General features: G+C 38.2%; 1 protein-coding gene across 10 annotated transcripts in view; it reads right to left on the bottom strand.

Annotated features, from left to right (window-relative positions):
• vit (vitrin) overlaps positions 1-27,921 on the bottom strand; it is a 64,481-nt gene that overhangs the window by 797 nt on the left and 35,763 nt on the right. For 6 of the 10 annotated variants that reach the window (XM_041250855.1, XM_041250852.1, XM_041250851.1 and 3 more), the window contains 13 exons: positions 27,345-27,383; positions 27,169-27,222; positions 25,682-25,744; positions 24,673-24,735; positions 21,660-21,731; positions 21,287-21,352; positions 17,936-17,971; positions 16,504-16,551; positions 12,961-13,026; positions 12,511-12,658; positions 3,534-3,637; positions 2,314-2,540; positions 555-1,068 (listed from right to left, as the gene is read on the bottom strand). In XM_041250855.1, the coding sequence (XP_041106789.1) occupies positions 555-1,068; positions 2,314-2,540; positions 3,534-3,637; positions 12,511-12,658; positions 12,961-13,026; positions 16,504-16,551; positions 17,936-17,971; positions 21,287-21,352; positions 21,660-21,731; positions 24,673-24,735; positions 25,682-25,744; positions 27,169-27,222; positions 27,345-27,383 (1,500 nt within the window). The remainder of the gene's footprint in view (positions 1-554; positions 1,069-2,313; positions 2,541-3,533; positions 3,638-12,510; positions 12,659-12,960; positions 13,027-16,503; positions 16,552-17,935; positions 17,972-21,286; positions 21,353-21,659; positions 21,732-24,672; positions 24,736-25,681; positions 25,745-27,168; positions 27,223-27,344; positions 27,384-27,921) is intronic. The other 4 variants (XM_041250854.1, XM_041250853.1, XM_041250847.1 and 1 more) reach the window with 3 other exon arrangements.

Genomic DNA, 27,921 nt, shown 5'->3' on the forward strand with positions numbered 1-27,921 from the left:
ATTCTAGACTACCTTACCTAAAGTTACATTAAAGTCCAAGACAAGTGCTAATCAGGGAAACAAGCCACACATCCTATTATTTTTTACTTATTTTACGCTTCATCTAACAAACTAATGGGACCCACTAATGAAAATATCACTTGCCCATTGGAGCGCTAATAATTTAACATATTAATCTTTTAAACACATACAGGTTTTATTGACATTGTGCTGAAGATATTTCTTCATTGGCTGAAATATTGTAATATGTTTTGTTTTATTCCTTAGTTAATCTATGAATAAAAATGAAAAATCATATGTAAAACAATATTACACAGAAATGGCAGGAGACAGCAACTGTAAACAATGTTCTTTTAAAAACTACAGATATACTCTGTACTTCTGTAGAGTACAAAACTGACTGTGTTGTATTGCAGCTTTTTTCTGAATTAAAATCTATAAATGCTTTCGAATAAAATCATAGTTTTGAGAAAAGTTCATATCAAAGTTCACTTTTTTATCTATCTATTTGTGAAACAAGCTAAGCTCATGCACACACTACTTTCACCTCTTACCGTTGCGATGAACGGCCAGTGCCGGTGCCCGGACGTCGTCATAGGAACGCCCGTCTGTGATGACAATCATGATCTTGCGCTTGTTGGGCTTGGATTTACTGAAGAGCTGCTCCGAGGTGTAGGTGATTGCTGCTCCCGTGCTGGTGCCTCCACTCCAGTAGTTAATGCGCTTGATGGCATTGAGCAATTCTGCTTTGCTGTTGTACTGGCCAAATGCAAACTCCAGCCGCTGCTCATAGGTGTACTGCACGGCACCCACACGCGTGTCTGTGTCAGAGATTTCAAACTCCTTGGTGATGTTGGCCACAAACTGCAGCACAGTGCGGAAGTTGCCTGTGCCCACGCTGCTGGAGCCGTCAATGACGAAGGCGATGTCTGCTGCATTGAGGCAGGTCTTGCTGCATACCAGCCGGTCTGTATCACAGACCCGCTTCACCAGGGGCTGAACTGCCTTGCGCAGCGCGAACCAGCTGGGCACGTTCAGAGAGAAGAAACCGTTCGTCCTGCAAACAGCCTGTGGTCATACAGAACAAAACAGCATTAAAAAGGCAAAAAGATGAATGAGCTGAGCTACAGTATTTTAAACATTTGACAAGGGAAATCTCTTCGCCTTTCTTTAGCGTTCCAAACCTGTATATCCTCTGATATACCTGGACGTCACAAATTCATCCTCTGACACAGCACGGAGCAGGAACCAAACATAGCTGACTTGTGTAATTATACTCACCACCGCTCAGAACAGGAGCGTTTGTGTCAACATGATTCACCTGCAGTAAGCGATGGACAGTATAAACTACCACACAATAACCTGACATTCAAAATGTCCCCCAGTCACCAGTACAGTAATCAACAAACAAGCAAACATGTATGCGTTTAAAGATCTCCCTCACTGCACTAATAAGAAAGATGTATTAAAACCTATGAATGTAATAAAAATTACAGTAATCCGCCACATATCTGACTGCGATGGGACCAGAGTAAGGGCAGATATGTAAAAAGGCGGACAAATTAATCCTTTTTTAAATACCATTATACACAGCTGTAACAATTACTGTACTATATTATTATTGTTTTGAGATTCAGCTTTTATTTTCATTTAGAAAGATACAGGGTACTGATGCTTGTGACAGCCATCTGCCGTGTGGATGTGTGCATTCGCTGACAGGTAGGAGATCAAAACAGGTTGAAGTTGATACACCCTGCAGGCGAACAGGATTTATTTACATATTGTATCACTGAGCTGCAGGGTTTCCAGGATATAATGAGACAGACAACAGTTGCGGTTCAAAGCAGTAGTAAACCGCTGTATTTATTATTTTTTTTAGCTTTTAGTGAACAATGACTCTCATTCCTCTCCTCTCATTCACAAACTCAACCTCACCTAACTCTCTCTCGGTTCTCCCCCTGCCAGATCCCTTTCCAGCAATGTAAGACTACAGTCAAGCAGTGTGTTTATTACTTAAATGCCTTTGTTATTGAAATCAACAGGAATGGCAAAAGGAAAATGCTATTTGTCAAATATAAACAGCAGCCTACAATTACCCTGGACGGTGTAAGTGGTGGATACTATAATAAAAAAAAGGACTTTAAAAAAGGAACAAATTATTAGCCATCTACTTCAAAGACTGCTCTCTCCTCAGACACTCAATGCGCCCTATTTTAATAATTACAACATTACTGTAATGTCATCCTTTGGTCTTCCAGTTGAATAATGAAACATGGTGGATTTCTCAAAGAACCCAGCGTAAACTGTGATTACCTTGTCTACGAAGTTTGTCTCCACAACATTTTGCTTCTCGTTCTCGTCTGGGCCTTCAATGGTGACAAAGAAGATGTTGATTCCCGATTCCCTGGCCAGACGCGAGGCCTCCTCCACTTTGTCAGTGGGCCAACCATCCACCAGCACCACAGCCACATTGGGAGGGCCCCCTCGATTGCCACTGGCATCACTGAAGAAGTGTTTGTTGGTGTAGGACAGGGCCTTTCCTGAAAAGAACCATCACAACATGAGGATAAGTATTAGTTACACTGGATTTTGATTATTATTACTGTCCATTTTGTTTGTGTGTGTGAGTAAATTAACTAATCAAGATAAATGTTTTTGAGACTGGTTCTCAGTGTTAGTGAAACTGAATCCTAAATCCTAATGTTAATGAGATGAGAGTTAATTATACTGGAGCAAATTCATTTCTACAAAAGCTTACTGGAATCAGTTAGCTAGGATGTTAGGGTTTTGTATGCATACAGAGGCTGGTAAATAAAAGCTATATAAAAGGTCCTCTCCAACTCTAATTTTCCAGAAATAACAATATCAATGCTTGGCGCTAAACTGCTTACTGTAAGTAGATTTTAATGGGCTTATATCAATGCTGCAGAAATTAAAATGTATGTACATTTCTCTAATTTTGATAGCTAATCCAATTTCTAACTTGTCTAATTAATTAAACTCAGCAGGGTACATCTGGTAATTGGCAAGCAAAGGTGTGCCAATTTCAATTTTGAAAAAAAAAAAAAAACATATTTAAGAAACTATAAAGAAATTATTTGTATTGGGCTACCATCCTTGTGTTTAGTTTTAAGTGCATTTTATTATAAGCTAAGCTGGTGCAAACATTTCTAAGGCCCTGTCCACACTATGCATTTAAACCATATTAGTTGGTTTTAAACCAGCTTAAAAGTGCTGAGTACAGTTAGCATCTACACTACCTCTATTAATATGGGGCATAACACTTTTTTTTTTTTTTTTTTATAAATAAAATACAGTGCATGGTGGGATAATGTCATTAAGTCCCACTTTCCATTGTGCTGCTAGGAATGTAACCAAACGAGTTGAATTGTGTACATGTGAACATGAAACGGTACTTCAGTGTGGGCCCTTGAAGCTGGATTCATTACAAGTATTGAGTATGGTTCTTGAGATCGGTTATGTAGTGTGGACAGGGCCTAAATTACACAGCTTGCTTCCTGTCTGTTACTCACCGACATTGGAGAGGCCCCCCTTCTGGACGATCTTCTCTATTACAGGCTTCAGCTCTCTGGAACTGGAGTAGCTCTTCAGGTTGAACTCTGTGACTGGATCATCTCTTTAGCAACAATCAACCAAAATAATCAGTCACATTTCTAATTTCTCAGCTCAAAATATAAATAACCTTTGTGTATTTAGCGGTTTTGCCTGTTTAGTCCGGTCCTGTGTGTTATCTATAATATTCTACTATTGTTACTGCTTAGATTATTATTTACCAAGCTAACTACTACAGAAAGTATCCTTTTTTCAATCATTGGGTCAGCGGCTGGAATCTGAATTTCGGTGGTGTACACCACGTAGCAGTGTAGTTTTTCCACTTACTCGGTTGACACGGTTGTACAGCCCTCGTGGTTATTTCTAACTGTTCAGCTTTTCAGAAGCAGATTGAAAAGGACATTAGTAATTACAGAAGCAGAAACACCAATAGATAATTATACAAAACAGGATATTAAACACATAAGAATTTAAATGCTATTAAAATGTGGATGGTAAACATATTCATTTAATGTTAGCTATGAGGACAGAAGTAAAAATATTTTATCCAGAAAAAGGGATTTTAACAGAAGTGTATACAATCCTATATTGTATAAACTTACAATGGAAGCTGAGTAAAATTATGTTCAAAACACAACGTGGGGCTCGCTTCTTACTGAGACTGTGGTAAGTGCTTGGAACAGTTTTTACCAGGTGCAACAGTAACAATTAAAACTCCTATGTTCTGGTTTCAGAAGTTTGTACTGATTGGCCTAAAATGAGAACATTCCACAATTCATAATTGTTCATTGTCCATCTACCTTCAGACATATGTGTAAACAGTGCCGGTTAGGTACTGCATGCATGCTGGAGCATGGTGAGTGCTACAGAGCCACTGACATTGGGAATCACATTCAGCCGTGGTTGAAGACTTGCACCCTGTACAACACTCTGTATCTTCCTAGTTCTCAGTACTTGGCAACAGTCATGACATTTAGACATCCTCTGAATGGTTGTTTCATGTTTCATGCCTTATTATTCATCCACCTTATGAAACTTCATCCATCTGTGTCATTTCTCACTGTTAATTGATGGTGTCATCCTCTGTGATAGCACCGGAGGCATGTACTGGGGTGGTTTCTTTATATCAGAGCTTGTCTGGGCAATGTACACTGGGTGGGTCTGGCTAGGAAAAAGTGCTTTAAAGTCTAGCGAGTCATTAAGACTCTTGTTACAGTGCTTGGCATCTATCCAGCCCTTTAGTGAATATAGCCCTCCATGAAAAGTTTATAGAAACGTTTTAACCAGAAAATGGATGAAATTAAACCAGAAATGGAACACAAAGGATTTGGAACAAACAATGCAGCGCTGTCCTGATGTTAGCCCACTGGAACTGTTATGGTACAATGATACTGCAATGGATTTTTAGTGTACATTGGTTCTTATCATTGTGATACCATAGGTACTGTAGGTCAAAATTTGAAAATGTTATCACTGTAGTACCATTCTACAAAATGGCTCCTAATTGTAGCTGTCCTTGTGCTACCATTTCCCACTACTACAGAACCATTGCACTGAAGTCTACTTGGTTAAGGGAATGTTAGGTTCTATATCATAACCCTGGTTCCCTGAAATAGAAATGTTATCCATTACAGATTGGAATACACCTCTGTGTAGCCCGATTTACCTGAGTTGTATATCAAAGCTGCTCGAAGAGACCCCTCTGCATCAGACATACAGTCGTCGCCCCTGAGGGGATAAAGTGCTCAGTAAAGGATCAGCGCCAATTTCTGTTCAGGCCCGCTGTTTTGGAGTGAATGCAATGACCTTGAAAGGTAAAGGGTAACATTTCTATTTCAGGGAACCAGGGTTGATATATAACCCAACGTTCCCTTTCAAGTATTACCCATTGCCAGTTGGGATAGTATACCCAAGCTGCAGCACTGGCAGAAGTGCTAATAAAGGAGGCTGCCCTAGCACTCCGGTCCCAATGCCCAAGTTTTGAGGACCCACAATCCACAGAACCTAAAAAAGTTTGGGGAGAACCCGCACCTCAGTGTTTGTGCTGTAACAGGCAGACATCCAAGACATCTAGTACAGAAACTAGAGAAAAAGTGCAGGGTAAACCCACACTATGGTATATGTGTATCAAAGGATAGTCTAAGTGGCTACCCTTAGCACTGGTCCCAAAACCAGGGTTTTGTGGATCTAAGACATTCAGTCTATAGAACCTAGTGAAAGCCCACACTGCAGTACTGCACATGTCAGAGACAGGTGCATCCTGGAATAATGCCCAAGTATTGTTGCAAGGCCTCTTATTGAATGACCAGTGACCTCTGGTAGGGGCAGGTTGGCTAGATCATAGGCAATCCGGACAGTGTCTGCAATCCACTTCAACAGCAGCTGTTTGGACAGGGCTTGTTCATGGAATTTACACCCACAGCAGACAAAGAGCTGCTCTGTTTGATGCCAACCCAGAGTCTGGTCAACATAGTATGCTAATTCCCTAAATGGGCAGAGCATGTGGAGCTTCCTGTCCCTGTCAGAATGGAAGGGTGATGGATAAAAAACAGATATGTTTTTAGGGAGGAAAGCAGGGTTAGTATGGAGCATGACTTTTACAGAGGTGATTGCTAGTAGGAAAACCACTTTCAAAGATAAATATTTCAACTCTGCTGAATGCAGAGGCTCGAATGGTGGGGTTTCATAAGCAAGTTAAGCACAACATTAAACTGCCAGCAAGTCGATTTTAATATGATAAGGTTAAATAGCTGCCAGGTAGACCTTAAGTAGACCTTGCTAAAAAAGGTCCTGCAAATATTGTAGAATGGCTGCCACGGGACAAGTGATTGGGTCCAGCCCATGAGACAGACACCAAATCTCATTCAAACCCATACTGGGAACACGTAGAAGCGGCTCTGGCATTCTGGAGGGTCGCAAAAACCTCATCCGGGTTCCCGGTAGGCTAGCTGGGTTGGGATACCACAAGGTCCTCCGCTCTTGGCTGAGTAGGTCGCGACTCTCAGGCAGCTCCCAAGGCTGACTGTCCAGAACTGGACGAGTGCAAAGAATTAGGCTCTCCTAGGCCAATTTGTGACATAAAGCAGGGCCTTGGGCCACTCGTGGGCCAGAGCATCTAAGTCGAGAGGGTGCCCACCTCTTAAGAGAAGATTTGCTGCCCTGGCAGATGAACTTCCTTTAGGGACAGGAGATTTTCGTGGGCCCAGCGCAGAAGCTAATTGGTGACACGATGAAGGTTGTCCATGCGAACTAACACGTCTCCTTTGTAGCCCCCTGAAAAATTCTGCAACGCCAAGTGATCTGCCCGCAGTTCCAAAAGACTGATGTGGAGACACTCCAATGGAGGTTTCCACACTCCTTGCTCTCACGCCTATTCCAAACAACACCCCAGCCCAGGCTGAATACGTCTATAGTCATGGGCGTCCACAGGGGAGGGCAAGAGGGGGGGGGGGGGCACTTCCCCCCCTGCCCCAGAATCTGAATTTACAAAAAAGTAAAAAACTTAGATGAATGGAAGTTGGAACCCTACCGGCACCAGGCAAGTAAATGACTCCTGAGAAGAACATTAAGTTAATTTAACTATCTCAGTTACTGGTACGCAGTACAGATACAGTGGCTCTCAAAAGTATTCACCCCTCTTGGACTGTTCCACATTTTACTGTGTTACAACATGGAATTAAAGTGGATTTAATTAGGAGTTTTTGCCACTGATCAACACAAAAAGTCCATAATGTCAAAGTAAAAAATAAAATCTACACATTGTTCTAAATTACAAATACTAAACAGAAAATAATTGATTGCATAAATATTCACCCCTTGAGTCAATATTTGGTAGAGGCACTTTTGGCAGCAATTACAGCCATGAGTCTATTTGGATAAGTCTCTACCAGCTTTGCATATCTGGACACTACAATTTTTGCCCATTCTTCTTTGCAAAATTGATCAAGCTCCGTCAAGTTGGATGGGACCTTTGGTGAATAGCAATTTTCAACTCTTTCCACATATTCTCAATTGGATTGAGGTCCGGGCTTTGACTGGGCCACTCCAGGACATTGATCTTTTTGTTTTTAAGCCAGTCCAGTGTGGCTTTGGCTGTATGTTTGGGGTCATTGTCCTGCTGGAAGATGAATCTTCTCCCAAGTCCCAGGTCTCTTGCAAACTTCAGCAGGTTTTCCTCTAGGATTTCTCTGTACTTTGCTGCATCCATTTTGCCCACTATCTTCACGAGCTTTCCAGCCCCTGACGCACAGAAGCATCCCCAGAGTATGACGCTGTCACCACCATGCTTCACAGTAGGGATGGTGTTCTCAGGATGATGTGCAATGTTAGGCTTGCGCCAAACTTAGCGCTTAGCGTTGAGACCAAAAAGCTCTATTTTAGTCTCATCAGATCACAGAATCTTCTTCCACTTGGTCTCAGTCTCCCACATGCCTTCTGGCAAACTCTAACAGAGATTTGATGCAAGTTTTTTTCAACAATGGCTTTCTTTATGCCACTCTCCCATAAAGGCCAATTTTGTGAAGCACCCAGCCTATTGTTGCCGTATGCAGTGTCTCCCAGCTCAGCCGTGGAAGACTGTATCTCCTTTAGAGTTGCTATAGGCCTCCTGGTGGCCTCCCTGACTAGTACCCTTCTCGCCCGGATACTCAGTTTTTGAGGACGGCCTTTTCTAGACAGATCAGTTGTGCCATATTCTTTCCATTTCTTAATAATGGACTTTACTGTGCTCCTGGGGATATTCAGTGCCTTGGAAATGTTCTTATATCCTACCCCTGATTGGTGCTTTCGAAGAACCTTATTAAGGATTTGCTTTGAATGTTCCTTCATCTTCATGGTGTAGTTTTTCTTAGGAAATGTACTAACCAACTGTGGGACCTCTCAGAGACAGGTGTATTTAACCTGAAACCATGTGAAACACCTAAATTGCACATAGGTGGACTCCATTCAACTAATTATGTGACTTCTAAAGACAATTGGTTGCATCAGAGCTTATTTAGGTGTGTCATAGCAATGGGGGTGAATACTTATGCAATCAATTATTTTCTGTTTTCACTCATTTAGAACAATTTGTAGATTTTATTTTTCGCTTTGACATTATGGACTTTTTTGTGCTGATCAGTGGCAAAAACTCCTAACTAAATCCATTCTGATTCCATGTTGTAAATAAAATAAAATGTGGAAAAGTCCAAGGGGGTGAATACTTTTGAGAGCCACTGGAAGTCATCTATTTTTGAAAGTTATTTCAAAGCACACCAAGCTGACTGTCCTGCTCAAAGGCAGGGCAGACTATCCAGGGATTCTTGTACAAGACATTCTTTATGGGGGAAAATAACTTGTGCATTCAGTAGTGCAGACTACAGGAGCAGAAAGTTAGTGCGATGTTAAAGAACTCACACATTCAGACAACCGGAGCGCGAAGAAATCAGAAAGTATGGTACCTTAACAGATAAAATAATTTTACTATGTATTTGTTGACATCCATTAGTTTGAATTTGATAACCGGAGTCAATACGGAGGCACATTTACAGTACTGTACTTCTACTCACAGATTAAATGCTACTCTAAATACAACTAAGTGTGTTGGATATTACAGTATAAATTGAACTGTTAATTATAGTGGCGCAGTACCACCACAGTTACAGTTGAGTAGGCTTTATTGTTAAAAAACAATTTTTGCACTTTTTTTTCACCTTAATTTCGACCCTGTTAAATGGACTGGCACGACATTTTATATGGATGGTCTTGAAGGGTAAATGTCTCGATGTGGCCAAATTCATTCCAGTCAGATGTGCAGTTTTTATAGTTGTATCTTTTTAAGAGGCCTAGTGCTGGGAAAGTTTGGAGTTTTAGCCTGAAATTTTTAGGGTAGGAAGGGGTTGGCCCAAAGATGGTGGTTTTATTGGTAATACAAAAATATTAATATTTGGTGTTTAAAAAACACTACATTTATAGCGAATTTCTGTAAATGTAAAATTGTGAAACATCAGGCTCAGATCTGTAGTTCTGCGGCAGTCTTAAACATTGCAAGCTCTCAGAATTCACAGCACACAGTTTTTAAGGAAGTTTGATGTAGAAATGTCTTACATCTCCCAGTTTATAAAGCACAGATTTTATTCTCGATGTGAAATAATCTTTTAAAATTTGACAGCAGATAGTATATGTTTTTTTTTTATTATATATATATATATATATATATATATATATATATATATATATATATATATATATATAGATAGATAGATATATATATATATATATAGATAGATAGATATAGATACACACACACACAAGAAGAAACTAGGATCTTTGTGAATACTGGTCGTGTTTTTCTTGAAAATCAGATTGCTCTAAAGTGCATTTACAAAAACTATTATGACATCATGCATTAATAAAAGGGGCTATATTGTATTTGTGTTTAATATTCCTCTAGGGGTCTGCAAGCAACTTAAAGCATTATTTATTTCACAAAGGGCAACATACAGTATACAAAGATAAATACATTTGCATTCATGTTGTACTTTCTGTACCTTTACCAAAGTTATTTTTTGTCCATTGCATTTAAATCATCTCATTTTAAACACACTTGCCTGAAGCAGTGTAGTAAATTCCAATGAATGCCCAACTGTGAATATCTTTTTCTTGCTTTGTTTTATGTGTGATGGCGCAGACCACTTAAGTTGAAAATGTTTTTACAAGTTTTTTTTAATTATTATTTTCTGTTCATAGTTATATTCTGTGGAGGCTGTGTGGTCCAATGGTTAAAGAAAAGGTTTGGAACCAGGAGGTTCCTGGCTTTAAATCGAAGCTCAGCCACTGACTCACTGTGTGACCTTGAGCAAGTCACTTAACCTCCTTGTGCTCTGTCTTTAGGATGAGGTGTGAAACCGAGGTCCTATTCTAATAACCCTGCAACAGTGATTGTTGTTGCGTAGTTCACAGCTTAGCCTCTGTTAAATACTATTATTTACAATAAATAACTATATTAGCAGTACATAATAACATGTTTAATCAGGAAACTTGCTTTCATGGCTTGTGCAAAAAATCTTTGTATGCTTTTTACCTAACTCACTAAGTTATGCTTAAGTTTAAACTGAGTATAATTAAATAGCTTGCTGCTGGCCATTTACAATATTGTAGTATTGTACCTCTAGTGAGGTGTGTTATTGCTCTGGCTTTGGTGCCACAAAAACCTATCATCGTATCATGCAGTTTAAGTTTGTGTTTGTTTTAACAGTTCAGTTAGGTTGGAGCAGTGTGTTTCACATGCACTTCGTTACTGCAATATGTCAGTAGGTGACATATTTTGTATTGTAGTTTACACTCCCTGCTCTACTTGGTTGTGCTTGTTTTTCTTTGCAAAGTATATTTATAATTGTTTCACGTTGATAAGGCACATTTTATGACTGCTTTTTTCAACTTTTACTCCTACACGTTCCTGTGTGGTAAAAATACATAATTCTCTAGATGTGGAGACAATAGCTAACTTGTATTCTTAAATTCCCCTTACTGTTCAGCACAGTCTGTGCTCTTGAATTAAATAAAGATAGACAGGATCTCTGCTGCCATTCAGACCTATGCAGGCTTTTTGTTTTAAATGTAAATAAGGCTTAGAAGTGTAATAATTATTATGCAATACAAAACCACATTACCCAGAGTAGTTTTAAACACCTTGCTCCCCCACCCCCTCCCAGAAATAATTCTGTGGACACCCATGTCTGTAGTAATGACCTCTCTGCCGTGATGCTGCTGAAAGCTGTGTCCTATACACCCCCAGATAAATGGCTGTCTGGAAGGGTGTCAAGTGGCTTTTGAGGCAAGTCATTGCAGCTGATCAGCTCTTTTTGTAACACTGCCTGTGTGGTTGACTCGGCACATATTAGCCAGTATAGTGTCCATGCACTTGGAAAACATGCAAGATACCAGGGAGCGGCCAAATGGCAGAACATGGAACACGTAAGAGGTTCCCTGAAAAGCGAACCGCAATTACTTCCTGTGGCCGGGTCTTATGGCGAATTGGAAATAAGCATCCTTCAGGTCACCTGGCCTTACTTTCTGCAACAGCTGTTGCATTGTTAACATCTTGAATTTCCATCACCTCAAAGCTATCTGAGCTGCTGAGCTGCTGAGCTGTCTGAGGTCGAGGTTTAGCTTGAGGCCACCACCGGTTCAGCATCAGGAAGTACCTGGAGTAAAAACCCTACCTCTCGCTGAGAGGGTGTACAATGGAGATTTTTTTAACAGGGCTAACACCTCCGGAGACACTAAGATAGAATTTTGTTGTCATCATGCCCCAAAAGGGGAGAGGACCATGTCAGAACCGTATAGAGTAATTGGTCCCTAGAGAGAAAGAAAGAAGGAAGGAAAAGTAAAATTAATTTACTTTTCTTTTGTAATGTTAGTAATACTCATATCACTTTTTTATTTGCACTAGAGAGAAAAATAAACAGTAAAAAAAGGCTTCCAATGGAGCGCAGCAACAAGGAGTGGTGAGCGCAGAGTTAGCCCAGAGGGGGAACTGGATTCCGGGGAAGGAACGGAGAAACCTGTAGTACACAAGGCCGTGGTGGTAAGTAGCCACAACCAAGTGCAGAAAACATGCAAAAGTATGAGCTACACCAGAAGCATGAATATTTTTCCTTAAGGAAGAGGGAGAGAAGTAGAAAAATTCAACATCTCACAAACAGTCAAAACAGACTCCTTCTCAGGCAAGGCTGAAGAGAAAATTGCCGCTGATCTCTTCTACTCGCTGCACTTTATCCCCTCAGGGGCAGGGACCATGCCTGACACAGAGGGGCTCTTTGAGCCACTCTGACATACGTACACATGGAAAATCAGGCTACACAGTGGTATATCCCAATCGGTAATGGAATAACATTTTGTACTTGAAAGGGAACCCTCAGTATAAGATATTAAGAAAATCAGTGCAATCCTTTTTACCCAAATTGAATAATGCCCAGCATAGGACCGGCCACTCCAACATCAAGGGCTTGGGAAATATCAGCCAGGAATTCTTTCTGGATTTTAAAGCGGCGCTTTCCTATGCTCCAGCTCCCGTCCATCAGGAATGCAATATCCACTTTGCAATCTGCAGGAGCAAACACCAAAAACAAAAACTAGCAAGAGTCATCTTCTGAAACTGGGGTTTACCAATTTTCCATTCAAATAATTTATAATCCACAGTTTTCCTAAATAGAATGCATCAGGATGAAATAGCAGGTAATGAGTTTATAACTGTTTTACATTTAACACAATGTTGCATATGATCTACATGGTGTTTAATGAAGAGTTATAATTATCCAACAGAGCTGATCCCTCACACTGTTATCATAGTGCTTAATCTCAACTAACACTTGTATCTTCATTGGTAAATGTCATTTCTTTACATACTTGGATCTCCCTGAGAAGCGGGTTCTGGGAATTTGGGGATTGAATCCTGTTCTTTTACACCAACACCTGGAAATAGAGATTGTAATTAGAGAATAACCAACACATGCTGCGGAACCAGCCTCCCAGGCCATGGCCCGACCACTTTTAAGCAGGTAAAAAATGTTTAAAATGTATAACTATTTTCCTAAGCCTCATAGATATCATGTATTACATCTATATTCAGCCCCCTTCTACGTCATCACGAGACAAATATGAAGCGTGGTGGAAATAAATCAATTACTGATTTTTTTTTTTTAAACTTCAGCCAAGCTACCCAAAAAACCTAATCAATACGGTGCCAGCAGATGACAAAGAAACAGCAACTACACAAAATGCAACTGAAGAAACTGAAACAGAACCAGTCGTGGCAACTTCCACAGTTCCTGCTGTGTGTTCCTTCGAATGCTGTCTAGAGCTTACCAGGCCATGCCAACCAATGGACCCCGCTATAATGGAATCAACAAAGAGGGTACAAGGAACGGGAACGATTCAGTGAACAAGAACGGTGCAGTCGAACTGGTTTAAATACTACAACCGGCTAACACCGTACAGTAAGGGGAAAGCTTTTTTTGTGCATACTGCTGGGTCTGCACAGCTATGGGTTTAAACGTTAACAAAAACACAGAGGGGGCATTCACAGTTGATGGTTTGCAGAATTGGAAAAATGTTGTTGAATCCTTTAGGCAACATGAAAAAACTAAATCTCACCGGGAGGCTACAGCACAATTCCAAACGCAGATATCAAAACAACCAAGCACTGCAACACAGCTAGATTCTCAACTAAGGGCCCAAAAGAAACAACTGACCTTCGTTACCTTATGTACCAAGTAGTAGCTGTGGAACAGTATGAAATGGAAATATGTTTCAGCTTTTGCAACTACGTACTGAAGACTGTCCAGATCTCTGTCGTTGACAAAATGACAAAAATTGCATGTCCCACAACATTAACAACAAACTGATACACCTCATGTCACTTGACATCTTACAGAGACTGCTGAAAAAGATGTTCCTACAAGATGCAAGTAAAAAGTGATGCTTTGGACCTAGTGTTAGAGGTGACTCACCTTATCTAGTTATTACCAAAGCAAAGCCACGTGTTTGAAACATTCAAGAAAGACATGTCTCCAGAGAGTCAAAACTTATAAACTCTCTGTTCTATACGATGGACTGTCCGCACAGGTGCAGTGAAATTGATCCCGGACAGCAGTGTATTGTGTGCGTAATGACTCAGATTAACAATGAGTCTCACAATGAATACGGCAGAAGAGTTGGTGGTATTTTGGCAATGCTTGAAAAATTCAACACTTTTTATGGATTGCGTCTCTCCTACCTTGTCTTCTGTTACTGTCCAATTATTGCAAACATTGCAAGCCGTAAACACATCACCCCAAGATGCACAAAAAGCCGTATAATTGACAAGGGGGATTCTTCAGCGGCAAAACATTCAGAACAGAGGCTGCCAGAGATTTAACAGCTGCTCCAGTACTGCCAAGGCACCAGAGTCCCCCAAGAAGCATTGACGAAGGTGAAACAAAAGCCCAGAGCTTCAGAGCCCAGAAGGAGGCAACACTACAGACTTTTAGATATTCTGGATAGCGAACTGGCTCTGCGGTTTGACCAGAAGGACACTGTAGTGATATTGAACAACTGCTGCTTATTGCTGCTAACGGAGAAACCGTAACTTTTTTAACAAAAACTTTGGAAACCTATTCTGAAGACTTTGATTTCGACCGCTTGCACACACAGCTGCCTATGTTGCCAGAAACTTTAAAAGAAGCAAGGGGAAATGAAATAAAAAAAAACTGACAAGCATCCGATCCATCTCTGATGCAACGAATTAAGTGCCAGTTGCGAAGTGATTACTTCCAGAAGTTCACAAACATCTCTGCTTGTATTACACAATACCGGTGTGACCACAGCAACAGCAGAAATGTGCTTTTCATCTCTTTATTGCATAAAAATGTATTTACGATCAAAAATGACACAGAAGAGACTTAATGACTTGATGTGCAGGAACTGCCATAAGGAAACCCCTACCCTGACAGACATGATCTTAATTGCATCGGAATTTGCACAGAGAAATACCAACAAGAAGAATTTCTTTGAAAAGTCTGGCCCTTAACTTGCTATCTGGGTGAGTGTCTACACTTTCATTCTATTGTATTTCAAGCAACCATGTTAAGTATTGTGATAAGTAACCTCTCTCAGATATTATTTACATTTTCAATTAAAATTATTTGTCGTTATCGTCTGTAAACTTTTTATTAGTAAACTTTTTACTTTTGACCTCACATAGCATGGCTTTATATATTACACAACGTAGTTTAAGGTAGCCTGGCTTTAAAACAGTAAAATTAAACACTGGTAATTTTTGTATTATTAAAATTACCAAATGTTTTATTAAATACAAATGTAATAAATTAAACATAATAACACAACATACTTTTTCAAAGCAGGAATTGTTAAACTAATCTTCAACAAAATTTACCATCTGATAATGTAATCTAGCGGTACCACCTTAAACATGGTCATTGGTCGACCCATGGCAAGTATGAAAAAGATTGCAATTTGTGATAGTAGGCTCTATGTATAATAAAAACAGCGTGAAAAAAAATCCAGTTACAAAAAGAGCTAAGCCATATAAAGTGGAGATATCAAAAACAAAAACAAAGTTAGAAGAACATGTGAGGCAAACTTTACAATTGTAAAAGCGGTGGGGATGGAGAAAATCGATGGCTCCCCCACTTCATGTGGCGCTCCGCAGCCCTTGCAACATATATCAACAACATGCATACATAACAGGATTGCTAGTTATTCCAAAACCTTTTATTTAAACATTTTTGGATAGTATCAGCCAATCAGATGACTTAATGTAAAATATATACCCGCTAGACAAGAATGTTCTTGCTTTCAATTGTCTAGCAGATACTGCCCATTGGTGTGGCTTATCATATTTATTTTAGTAGCACACGAAATTAGATAGCTTAGATTTGCTATTAATTTTCAGCCAATTGGGGGATTCAATAATAGCCTAGGCAGCATTCTCAAAAAAACGTGTTACAAGAGGCAAATCGAGTAACAAGCTGGCAACAGGTGTTTTTAGGCTAATTTAACCATGTTGATTATGAAAATCCCTGCTGCCAAGCCGAATTTTTTGCCAAAAGCACAGAATTCAAGATGGCCACCAAATAAATAAACTGTGATTTCTCTGGTTCTAGATCAGCTAAACTTGAAATTTCAAAAGTTTTTATGAGGTTATTGAGGTCTACAAATTCAATGGAATATGTTTTATATGTGTAGGAATGTTCAAAATTTACATTTCCAAAATGGTAACAAAATACTGGGGGGAAAAAGGAAAACAATGGATGAAAATGTTGGCGCCATCTTGGCGGCCATCTTGAATTCTAAACTTTAGGCTAAAAACACCCTGTACCTATTCAGTGTTTCTTTTGAAGATGAAGAGTGGAGATGCAGTATAACCTGAGGCACTGCACTAAGTCCTACCTGTGTCAAAAGGGTCTACTTCAGGTTTCCAGGCACCGACAGTGTCTACTTAAAAAAAAAAAACATTTAGTTTTATTACCGTATACATGTGACATAAGTGTTCAAAAATCTGATTGCTAGCGAAAACAATGAACATGGACAGTGTACGAATATGGGCCCTTGTTGGGGGGTGTGGGTGTGTGTGTGTGTGTGTGGGACTAACACATTCTCAAAAGAAAAACCACAACAACAACTGTTATCACAGGGAGAAAGTATAAGGAGGCCTAAGGCCTCCTGCAAGCTGAATGTTCTAGCTTTTAGGCCTTTGCTTTATTCAACTGCTGGTCTTTCTTTTCTATTAACCCCTCACCTATGAATGAAGTAGTCTATGAATTGAATAAACAAAGCAGAAAGTAAATTACTTTCCAAAACTTCAACGTGAGATACCCGCTATGCAACTGCATTAAAGGATGGACTCCATTAAAGGAGTAGCAATTTATATGCTATTAGCGGCCATTTTAGAGGAAAGTTGCAGTCAAGCAGCCCATTTATTTTCTCGGACTGAACTGCTCCAATCAAACCATGCAGCTAGCTTCCAAGTGTAACACACTTCAAAAATGTGCACAGCAACGCTAGCAAACTATTACATAAAGCACTGTGCTACGCAAAGCCAAGCATTTTGCTTTCAGTTGTTAAATGCTGAAACACTTCCTATTTGAGATTTGTACTGGGGGATTACATTTAATAAAATTACAAACAGTGAAGCAAAAATTATACAATCCTTTTATGGCTAATAAGTTACAGCTGTGCTACTGTTTACAATACATTACAACAAGATAAACCTAGAAGACACAATCAAGTATACACACAATTTTGTTAACATCTTCATTAAGGTCCTACACATGTTTTTTACTTATGCTCGCCAACCTAGATTAACTCAACTGCAATGCATTGTGAACAGTAGTGTGTGTGTTTTTTTTTTGTTTTTTTTAATATATATATCAATTATTTTATGACTGTGAGTTTTAAGTTATTTATGAATGATGACAACCATCTTGATTTGTTTGAATTATTAAATAATGTTAAAATGTTATTCTTTGGAAGGGAATTTAATGTTAGAGTATTTAAAAGCATCAAGTATCCTTCAAAAACTTCATTCATACTTACTCAAAAGATCTCTGGTTACAGACCACTAATTTTTGTGTGTTTACATTGGAGATGGTTTCCCTTTGCAACCCATTTGAAAATATTACATGTGATTTTATTTAAATAGAAAAAAACATAATGGTTCTTTCTTTCTAACCAACATGCTTATGATTAAACTCTTTTTATTAACCAATTCCTAGGTCAAAGTTTCCTTAATACTATTAATTATCCCCCAATCCGAGATGGCCTGGTAAATAGAGGAACGGGGATTTCTTTAATTGGAAAAGGTAAATAGCTTGTTACCTACCCTTTGTATCGGACACCTCTGAACCGGCTCTGGGAGCTAAAAAAAAAATGTGTAGTGAAACACAGAAAATGAAAAATGACTGCACTCTATTTACATTTCAAATCTGAAAACAGGGCATGAAAAATGCAATGTTAAACTTTTGTGAATATGGCTCTTTTACATACTAGTTAGAGTTTCTGTTGGCCCTACTACAATACATATGAAATATCGTGCCCTATTTTCCACTGCGCTGAAGTTATAAGGCATGACTTAATTTAATAAGGCTGCATTCACTCCGAGTCTGGTTCGTTTCATTTGAAACAATGTATCTGCAAGCAAAGGGGCTGAGTTCGTTTGGATGCAAGATGTGAAGTTTGTTTTATTGGTCCTTTTCCATTTGTTTCAGGAGCTTGTTTGTGTTCACAATGCAGTTTACAAGTGCACTCTGTTCATTTATAAGGTCTGTGAACCAGGTGTTTACATTATCCTGCAAGCACATTGAAAGATGGCAGTTATCAATGCATTGCTCCAGTTTTTAATAGCATGTTTTAGATTCCTTCATATTGCTGTGGAAGAAATAACTGGGGGAGCACTTTGCTAATTTAATTAATACATTTCTTGAACACCTACAAACAGTAGGATAGTAGTGCAGTATACAGTTTTGCAGTTTTTGACAAAATACTGAATATATTTTACTATTTTTGTTAGTTTTGTCCAGTTTGCCTTAGATTTAGGTGTCTGACCAAATTTCTATTAGAGCTTCAGTTACTTGCACTGTCCAAGTAGTTTAGTATTACCAGATTTCCAGAGTGAAAAACTGGGGCTTTTTAATTTTTCTTTTTCAATTAACTGATGCCGTAACAACGCTGAAGCTGTTAAAATAACAGTAATAACACAATAATAGTTTAAAAATTAAACATTGGGTGTATTTATTGCAGATCATAACAACTCATTATTTTCTTTATACTGTCATCTAATTAAAACATGTTAAAAATGTACAAAAAGCCAGATTAGAACAACATAGATCAGCTATTACAATTTAAACATGTGACATAAACATAACCACAATCATTAAACAAATGATCCATAAGATTGTTTATTGTATTTTTGAATGGCACCAACACAAAACCTAATAAATGACTCTGCTGTGAACTTGCTGAGCACAGATACAGTTTTGTACTTAAAAAAAAAAACAAATACAACAGCAAGCTCAGTACGGTTCGTTTCCCAAGCGGACTTTGTTGTTCACACTTCACACCAAACTGTACAGAGTGCAGACCAAAAAACGGTGTTAATCACACTTTCTCTAATACTTGTTTCATATTTTCTTTTTATACATACATTACATTTATTTTTTTGCATGCCCCTTAAACTGGGGTGTATAACTTAAGGAAGGGGCATTTTCAACACAGTACACAAGGGGTAGTGGAAAATCCAAACTGTCAGAACCTATTCACAAAGCTTTCACAAAACTTTAACATTGATAACTGCTCTACGCTTCACTGACAGTCCAACAAACGTACACTTTATTTAATGACTCAAAAGTGTATGTTCTTACATATACCCATTATGTGTTTATGTCTAAAATATATTTAAATATATCAGCACCTACCCATTATATATTTAGATGTTACTTTACATTTGATACATTACAGATATATCAAATTGGACAAGAAATATAATTTAGATATATCTCAGAGATATTATGTTGATATATAATTAAGTGGTTCACAACCAGAATGGCCTATGACCAAATGCGATGTGATATTATCGAACAGACTCCAGCTGACTTTTTAAACAAAATATATAGCCATAAAAAGACAAAAGGCCACTTAGAAGCAGTCAATTGATATGGCCTTGGATATATTGCTTTTCAATAGGGGGATTTCTGCAGCCAAAAGCTATATAGCAATTATAGAACAGCTGAAGGCATTTTGAATATATTTATAGGCATGAGGAATGGGTTATGGTAATAGTTCTCCAATATGTTACAGTATTGTGCTGTGCTGCATAGTGTCTGGTGCTTGGGTGTCCGTGGTCACCTTAGAAATAGATGGTAAAAAGATGGTGAAGTCTCATGGTGAAACACACCTTAGTGAAAAGAAAATGCAATAGTATCATGAGCTACGCAGGCTCTTTTTCGATGTTACAAATTGAATGTAGACATAACTTATTGTATTGTCCCGGGCTTAGAACCCAACGATTATAGTCAGACATCTCAGGTCTGGAGCGCTAAACTGAATAAAAAGAGCAAATCACTTTCATTTGTGTTTTATTTTCTAATGGCTTTTCACACATAGGTGCTTTTGTCAGTCTAGTAGAAATGTCTCAAGTCTTCCTTTTTTTTTTTTTTTTTTTTTTTTACTGTTAGCCCCATGTTATGTGGATTGCCTTTATCATATGTTCTATACTGTACCACCACATGCAACACTTTATAGTAAAATAAAATGTAATAAAAGGGTTTTGTTGGCTAATTTTATTACATTTTGTCTAACACACCTTGGTGTTTATAGAGGGAAAGCAAAAGTACAGCTTAACAATGCCTGTACAAATGCAATTCATGCCGGCAAGCTCAAATCGAGTAGGAATTACCCTTACAAAAGTTTGCCATGGTAAATTGTGCACATTCACTTTGTCAATGTAAATGCTTAAACTATGAATTTCCTCACCAAATGCAATAGCTCTGTACTAAGCGACAGTAGAAGCACAAGGGCAGCTACAACACAATGGAGCCATTGGTAGACATTTTCATGTTATGACCAATGGTATCATAATACTGTGAACCAACACATTTTAGTACAGGTGTGCTACTGTACACACTTGTACCATATCTGAACTGCCAGTGTTCCAGCTCCACTGTACTGGTATTGCTGGTAATGGTATGCTCCGGTAATGACATTGCTAGGGTAAGGTATTACAATGGTATTTTTTAACTTATTTATAGTTTACCATACCATATGTGATTTAGCTTTACTATGCTATTACAATGCTTGACTATACTTTGATATGCTTTTACCAGTCTAAATATTTGTAAGGGTATATCTGGAGAACTAACTCTATTAATGGTTTGAATTCTAATTTATTGTGAATCAAGCTTATGAGTGAGCATCATAACCTTGATTTCATCTGGGGAGACAGATTCTATACCAGAAAAACACAAGCAGATTCTTTGGACCATGTGAAAATAACACAGAAGAGCCACATCACTGGTATGTGAACACAGTTTATTTACTGGTTCTCATTTTGCATGTTAATCAAATATGCTTTTTGGTGGTAAAATACAAGCAACCAGACAATCAGTGCTGACATGTGAATAATGAGAACAAAACTTTCCCAGTATCATAAACTACTCCTATTGATTCAATGGCTTACCTTGGGTGTCATCGCCTCCTACTTCAGTCCAGGTATAGCCAGTATCTGGTACAACAGCACTAATATCTGTATACAGAGAATGGAGATCAGTCACTCAGATGGAATCCAGGGTTTTAATATGGTTTTCAATCTACAACTTTTAAATTTTTATTTTAAGACACTATTTATGTGATTGTTATAAAGGTATATTTATCACATTTGTTTAAGGTTATGCTGTTGGTAAACCATTCCATTTAAATGTGTTAATACTTCTCATTAGTGATGCATTTTGCTTGTGGTCTTGTGGGAAGGTTCCATACTTTCAAGACCAACAGTGCTCCATTTTGCGTTAATGTATTTCAAAAAAAAAAAAAAACATCATTTACGTCAATACCTGTCTGCCTTCTCGGTGCTGTCTGCCAATCTGGCCTTTGGTATATATGGTACCAGTCCCTTCTAGTGAAAGCTGCAGGAGAGATTACATCTGCTTTTGAGGCAAAAATTAAACAAGCAACTACGAAAGCAGCAGCAGTTGCACTAGTACTTTGCGGTGAAATGTGTTAGACCCCCCACCCCCCCTCCTCAAATGAAGTTGTTGAGAGGAGAAATACAGCCCAAAATTTGCAAAAAAATTTAAACTGCAAGCAGTGCATATAACCAGGAAAATGGCCATTCAAATATCTTAAATTTCCAAAAAAATGAAAAAAAAAAAAACAAGGAAAATCAGCATCTATGTTTAGTTAGTACAAGTATTCTCATCTAGCTTAAAAAATATTAGGAGCAATTGTGAAACAAAGCAGCAAAGTGTAAACTGAATGCTGTAGTATGAATGAATTGTTCTGTTGTGTGATCATCATAACTGGATTCACAGAAGCGTAGGATCAAAGAAGAGTTTCCCCAAGTCCCAGTTCATGCCCAGTTGTAGCAGAGCTAATATAAACCATCTGACAGTAAACCCAAGGGTTGTTTTCCTCCTATCCCTAACCGTTCCTTCCAGGTTTCTTGGCGTGGCTCTCTTATCTTCTCCTCGCCCCATCTCTAAAGGTATACCTCGACAATCTATCCCCTCCTCTTCTCACTCTACACCTGCTCACTAGGTACTCTCATCTCTTCTTTCGGCCTTTTTTACCCCCTTTATCATGATGATGCCCAGATCTTCCTCTCCTTTCCCTCCTTTGACTCCCACATCTCCCCGTGCATCTCAGAATGCCTCTCGGCTATGCCTTCACTCTCCATCCTCCTGTGCCCACTCCTTCTCTTCCCTAGCGCCTCTGTGGTGGAAAGAGCTACCGGAGAACTTCAGGACTGCACCGTCTCTCACTGCCTTCCGCTGTCTCCTCAAGACCCACCTGTTTAGACTGCACTTGTAAATCTCTTGATATCTACCCCTCCTAGTATCCACTAGATTTTCCTGACCTAAGCACCATGTTACTGGATCCTCAGCTAATGCACTATCCTTGCACTATTACACAACTAATATGTCACTGTAGATACAACTTTTTGTAATCCTTACTTGCTGCATCCTAGTTCCAATTGTATTTTAGAAGTATTGTATTTAAATATGAATCTTGCATTGTAACACTGTACTGGCCTGTAAAACCTGCAAGTCGCTTTGGATAAAGGCATCTGCCAAATAAATAAATAAAGTAAAAACATGTTAGTGTTTTTTTAGTTTACATTTCCTGCTTCTCTAAGGATGTCACAGGTCATGGCAACAGAATACACTACTTACTAGCAATTTCACAAGTTGTTCAGAATTTGTCAAGACCAAGTGCTGTTCTTAACAGCAGGTTACAGATAGATAAGCACTAGTAATTTGCTGTAATCAATTCTGATTCACAATATTGATCAAGGGCTAATTGAATTTGCACTAAAACAGCTCAAATAACTATTCAAAGAAAAAACGCTGCTCGACCTCACTTCAACAGTTACAATCATGTCAACTACAAGAATAGCACATACTGACTGCCTCCACAAAGACCAATAATACAGTAACATCTAACTGAATGCTGCAAAAACTGGGTTCTTTATACAGTGGCAGTAAGTGAACCGTAAATGTGTTGATTTAATTGAAACAACTGCAGATTAATTATGCACAGTAGACCTGTATGTGCAGCAGACGTGGGAGACAAGTGCTTTTGGTGCCAGACCCCAAGCCTGTAAAAAATAAGCTTAGCTTTGCCTTTATGCTGTGATAACCTAATTGTGCAGACAGGCAGATTAAGCTAAAACCAACAAGGAGCACTCTGGGCAACATTTCTTTTGTTCGATGATAAATTAAGCCATTCATTTACATTAATATTACAGACTTTTCACTCTTGCTCTTTTCCAAGTGACCCAGTCTCCATTTCATGCACCAGAAGAACAATACAATGTGTTTATAAGCCAATTTAACTATCTGTCAGTATGGGTAGGAAACAAGAACTCTGCTTTGGCTGTTGGCTTAGGGTCAACTTTTCATTAACACTAGTAAGAACCTCTTTCCGGTGAGGTATTGATTATCATGTTTTACAGCTACAGTATGGGGAGCAGGACTTTCCCAGGGTTCCACACAGAGGCTGGGCTGGGGTAGACTGCCCTTGCCATCAACAGTTATGTACTATAGGACAAACAACCAATTAATCGTATTTAATTGATACAAAACAGAATTGCTACCATAGTGATACCATGTTCATATTTTGACATACTGTACAAATGGTATCACAGTGAAGTTGTTCAAAACACACTAGTAATCCAAGTACCATGTTATCATACCACTACCGGTGTGATACCATATCATTACCTGTGTGCTACTAAATCCACTGTGTTGCATTTCTGTTAATGCTGTGGTCTTCCATTCTAACGGCAGAAGAATAAACTCCAAATCCTCTTTACAAACAACCACTTAATGTTATTTAATTTATAAGAATATTGACTAAGCCCAATACAAATAATTCTGTCACATTTTTAATCAAGGTTAATGTAATACAACCTCCACTTGGTTTTGGTCCTGCCTTCATTGTCCTACCTGCAATACTAATATATCCACTGTGCTTGACAGTTCGTATCTAATTATACAGGTACCAATGTTAGCTTTTTGATGGGGGTTGGATTCAACTACAGTATTATTATTCTGCGATGCATATTCACATAATTGCATAAAGCAAACATTCCAAAACAGTATGGGCTTGGCACTAGCAGCTGTCCTCTTTAACAAGGAGAGGGCAAAAAAATGAGGATGCGGTGTATTCTTTGATTACAGTAGCCTGGTTTATGAATTAGTTTATAAATTGATTTATGAATTAGTTAAACTGACTCGTGTTCTTATTGTGTGTATGATGTTGCATTAAACACTACTACATTGAAAACTGGAGCATTTGCTTTTGATTTTCTTTTCCTGCTGACGAGCCAGGTTTTCAAACACTTACTGGGGTTGGCTTGCACAGCTTGTTGGGTTCTGTCTTGAGGGGACGGGTTTACACGGTTATAAGCTGAATTCAGGGAGATAAAATAGAGATTAGACTTAAAGAGTAAACAAAATAAACGTTAGTTGTAAATACCCTTTTGTTTGATTTACCTTGTTCCATATAGAGCTACGACAGACAAATATCCTTTTCAGACCTCCTATACAGTATTATTAAGTAATAACTACAGAACACATCAAGCCTACAAGGAAATAACAGAACTGAAATCATGACCGAATCAAGCAAACATACCCTGTAATTATAGCTTATTATACAGTATGACTAATATTTTAGCTGTTGATTTTAACAGAATCAGATGTTTGTTTATCCATACTAGTGCAGCACTGCATCTGGAAGTCCAATCTAAGTGAATGCCCTTGCACTTGTCACAGAATGTTCAATACTGTGCACAATGCATGCCATAAGGGTTAGATTAAAAAGGTTGCTAGAGTGGTAAGAGCTAGTGCCATTGAGTGTACAACCTCACTGCAAAACTCCTGTGTACTAGATGGCGCTGCTTTACAGAGAATTTTATCAAGCTTATATGCCTATTATACACCTATGGTAACTCTTACTGCAGAAGAACAAGGACATTAAACAGAAAAAAGTGGTAACTTAACACTGATAAAGAAGAAAACTCAATTTCATTAAATAATCTATTAAAATTGATGTTTATTGAAATACTGCATGAATCATTGTTTATTGAAATATTGCATAACACCTGCACGCTATTGTTTATAGTCTGTCTTTTGTACAAATTGTTTGGCGCAACCTGTGTTTATTTATGTTTTATATAAAAAAAAAAAAAAAAAAAAAGTTAACGTTTTTGTTAACAAAATGAATAAAGCAACTTGTTCGCATCAGCTGATAGTTTGTTTGGGATTTGAATCGTGTTTTAAAGGATTTCAATGAGCTGTTGCCAAGGGTAGAAGGTTAAAAAAAAAAAAAAAAAAACACAAATATGGCAACTTACTTGGATTTGCAGGTGCTCCAGGCTGTCTCCTGTAAGTCACAGCGGGCTCCTGTCTGCGGATACCTGACCAACAGTGCAAAGGGTAAGGAAGGGCAGGACACAAGTGTACGCTAGCTAATACAGAAACCTAAAATTAACATTTTAAACTGTATAATGGCCATATAATATAATGTTAACATTATATTAGCTTTTCTGTCTTCAGTAGCTCACTATTGATTTAAACATGTAAATTGCTTCTTCCTATATTTCACCATATGCTATGGGTCAGACCTAATTTCCAGTCTGCCAGAGTTGAGCTGAAGACCTATTTGTGTTTTAAACGTTCAATTCTGTAGTGTGGTACTCGGAAAATCTGCTGATAAAAAGTGCAAAAACTGAAACAAAAAACAAAACAATAAACAGTAATAATATTGTGAACCCTAATAAGAGATAAGATGGACATAAAGCTGTTATCACTCCATAAAATGTGCCCATGGCTTTTTGGTTTACAGGAAATTACCCGCGCACGCCCGCCCACACACACACACACACGTGTAGAAAAGCCTAACCAGGTACCCGTCGTGAAAAATACTTTGTACCTGGATTTTTTTGAGTAATTATTTTTAAAAATCACATATGGTGTATTAATGTTTTCATGATACATATTTATTATTAATAATAATAATAATAACAATAATAATACAGATGTCGACATATCTGAATTTTGTTAATCTCGGTTTTCTTTTGAAATTTATCCAATGACATGAAAATAATTTGTTATTTTCTTCACCTTGGTTTGACAAGTTTTCAAACTGTTTGGAAACAAATAGCCTTCGCGCTGATAAATCAGCGAAATTGGCGGGTTATGGGATTTGTAGTTTTTAATGTGTGATTAACAGTGGGCAGTGGACACCAATAAACTACATTCCCAGTACATTACGATTGAGTTTAGAGCTGTGTTTTTGTTTTTTTTTTATGTTTCTATTCACATTTATTTTTTATAGTCAACCTTTAGGAATTTCTAGTGGCACATGCGCGCCTAAGTTAAAATGTATGTTTGCACAGGCACATTTTTAGTCACATTTGCGACCAAATTAGTCGCACTGTAAAGGCCTGTTGGTATGTTGTTTTGTTTCTGATTTAGTTCGCTGTGTTATTGTTTTCTATAAAACACTGATAGCGTCGGGTAGCGTCAGGTAATTTAAAACCTGATGGGTTTACCTGGGTTTTCGTGTACACGTTCCGACCTCTAAAATGTATGTATAATGGGGTAAGAAAAACCAATCCAGTATCTAATAGACAGTGAAGTAATAATTTGAAGGTATTAATGCCAACAATACGAACAGAAAGCAGCACCATGCAGTACAATGACTATAGCAGTCTATAAAAACAGATTTAAAGAGTCAGCAGTGTAGTTTTCAAGGGGTAGTGTCCAATGACTGTTGAACATAAAGCCAAATGCAACAACAAGGTACAAAAAGGCATCAGGATAATTAAAGCGTGTTTACCTGCATTGGTGCGAGGTAGATTTCTACTTGCATAGGTGGAAGAGCCCCTGAATGCTTTAAAAGAGTTTATTTTTTAGTTAGTTGTATAGTTCTAAGCAGTTTGTTTTTAAAATAAATGTTTAAAAATGACAATAAAGTTAACTATAATAAAACGAACACCATAGTGCAAGACATACCTGGTGTTGCCCCCTTTCCTTGTGCATTCTGGGCCTGCCCTGAAGTCAACGTTAAGAACGAGAAAAGCGTTTAAAGGATGTGAAATCTAGTTAAAATGCATACGGGACATACAATATTGATTGCCTTTCACACTGAGTAGACAATTAGTTTACAGAAAAGATTCAAATGGTGTCAGTTGTTGTATAGCTGTCTGTATAATCTGTTGTACCAGATGAGTAACAAACAATAAATACAAGCTCCCTGTTAATAAGTTACAATTGTATGTGGATCAAATCAGATTTGTTATTTATATGTTTAAAGAGAACAAGTTTGAAGTATTTTGGGACCTAAATTGAACGGATGATCTATTACGATTTTGTATTTGTGTATTACAGATTAGTCGTCTGATTCTGAAGCTAGCTTTATCAATTCATGAAGTTTAAATCGTTACGCAGCTTAGTTGCAGATAGTGCTTCAGTTCTGTTCCGAGTTGTTTCTTGTTTATGTATATTATAACAATAAACATTGCTACCCTTTCATGAAAGGTCTATAAAAGTCTCAATTTGAGCAATGGTCCAGAACAAAAGGCAGCAATTG

The sequence above is a fragment of the Polyodon spathula genome, chromosome 5 (genome assembly GCF_017654505.1).
Source record: "Polyodon spathula isolate WHYD16114869_AA chromosome 5, ASM1765450v1, whole genome shotgun sequence".
Lineage (NCBI taxonomy): Eukaryota > Metazoa > Chordata > Actinopteri > Acipenseriformes > Polyodontidae > Polyodon > Polyodon spathula.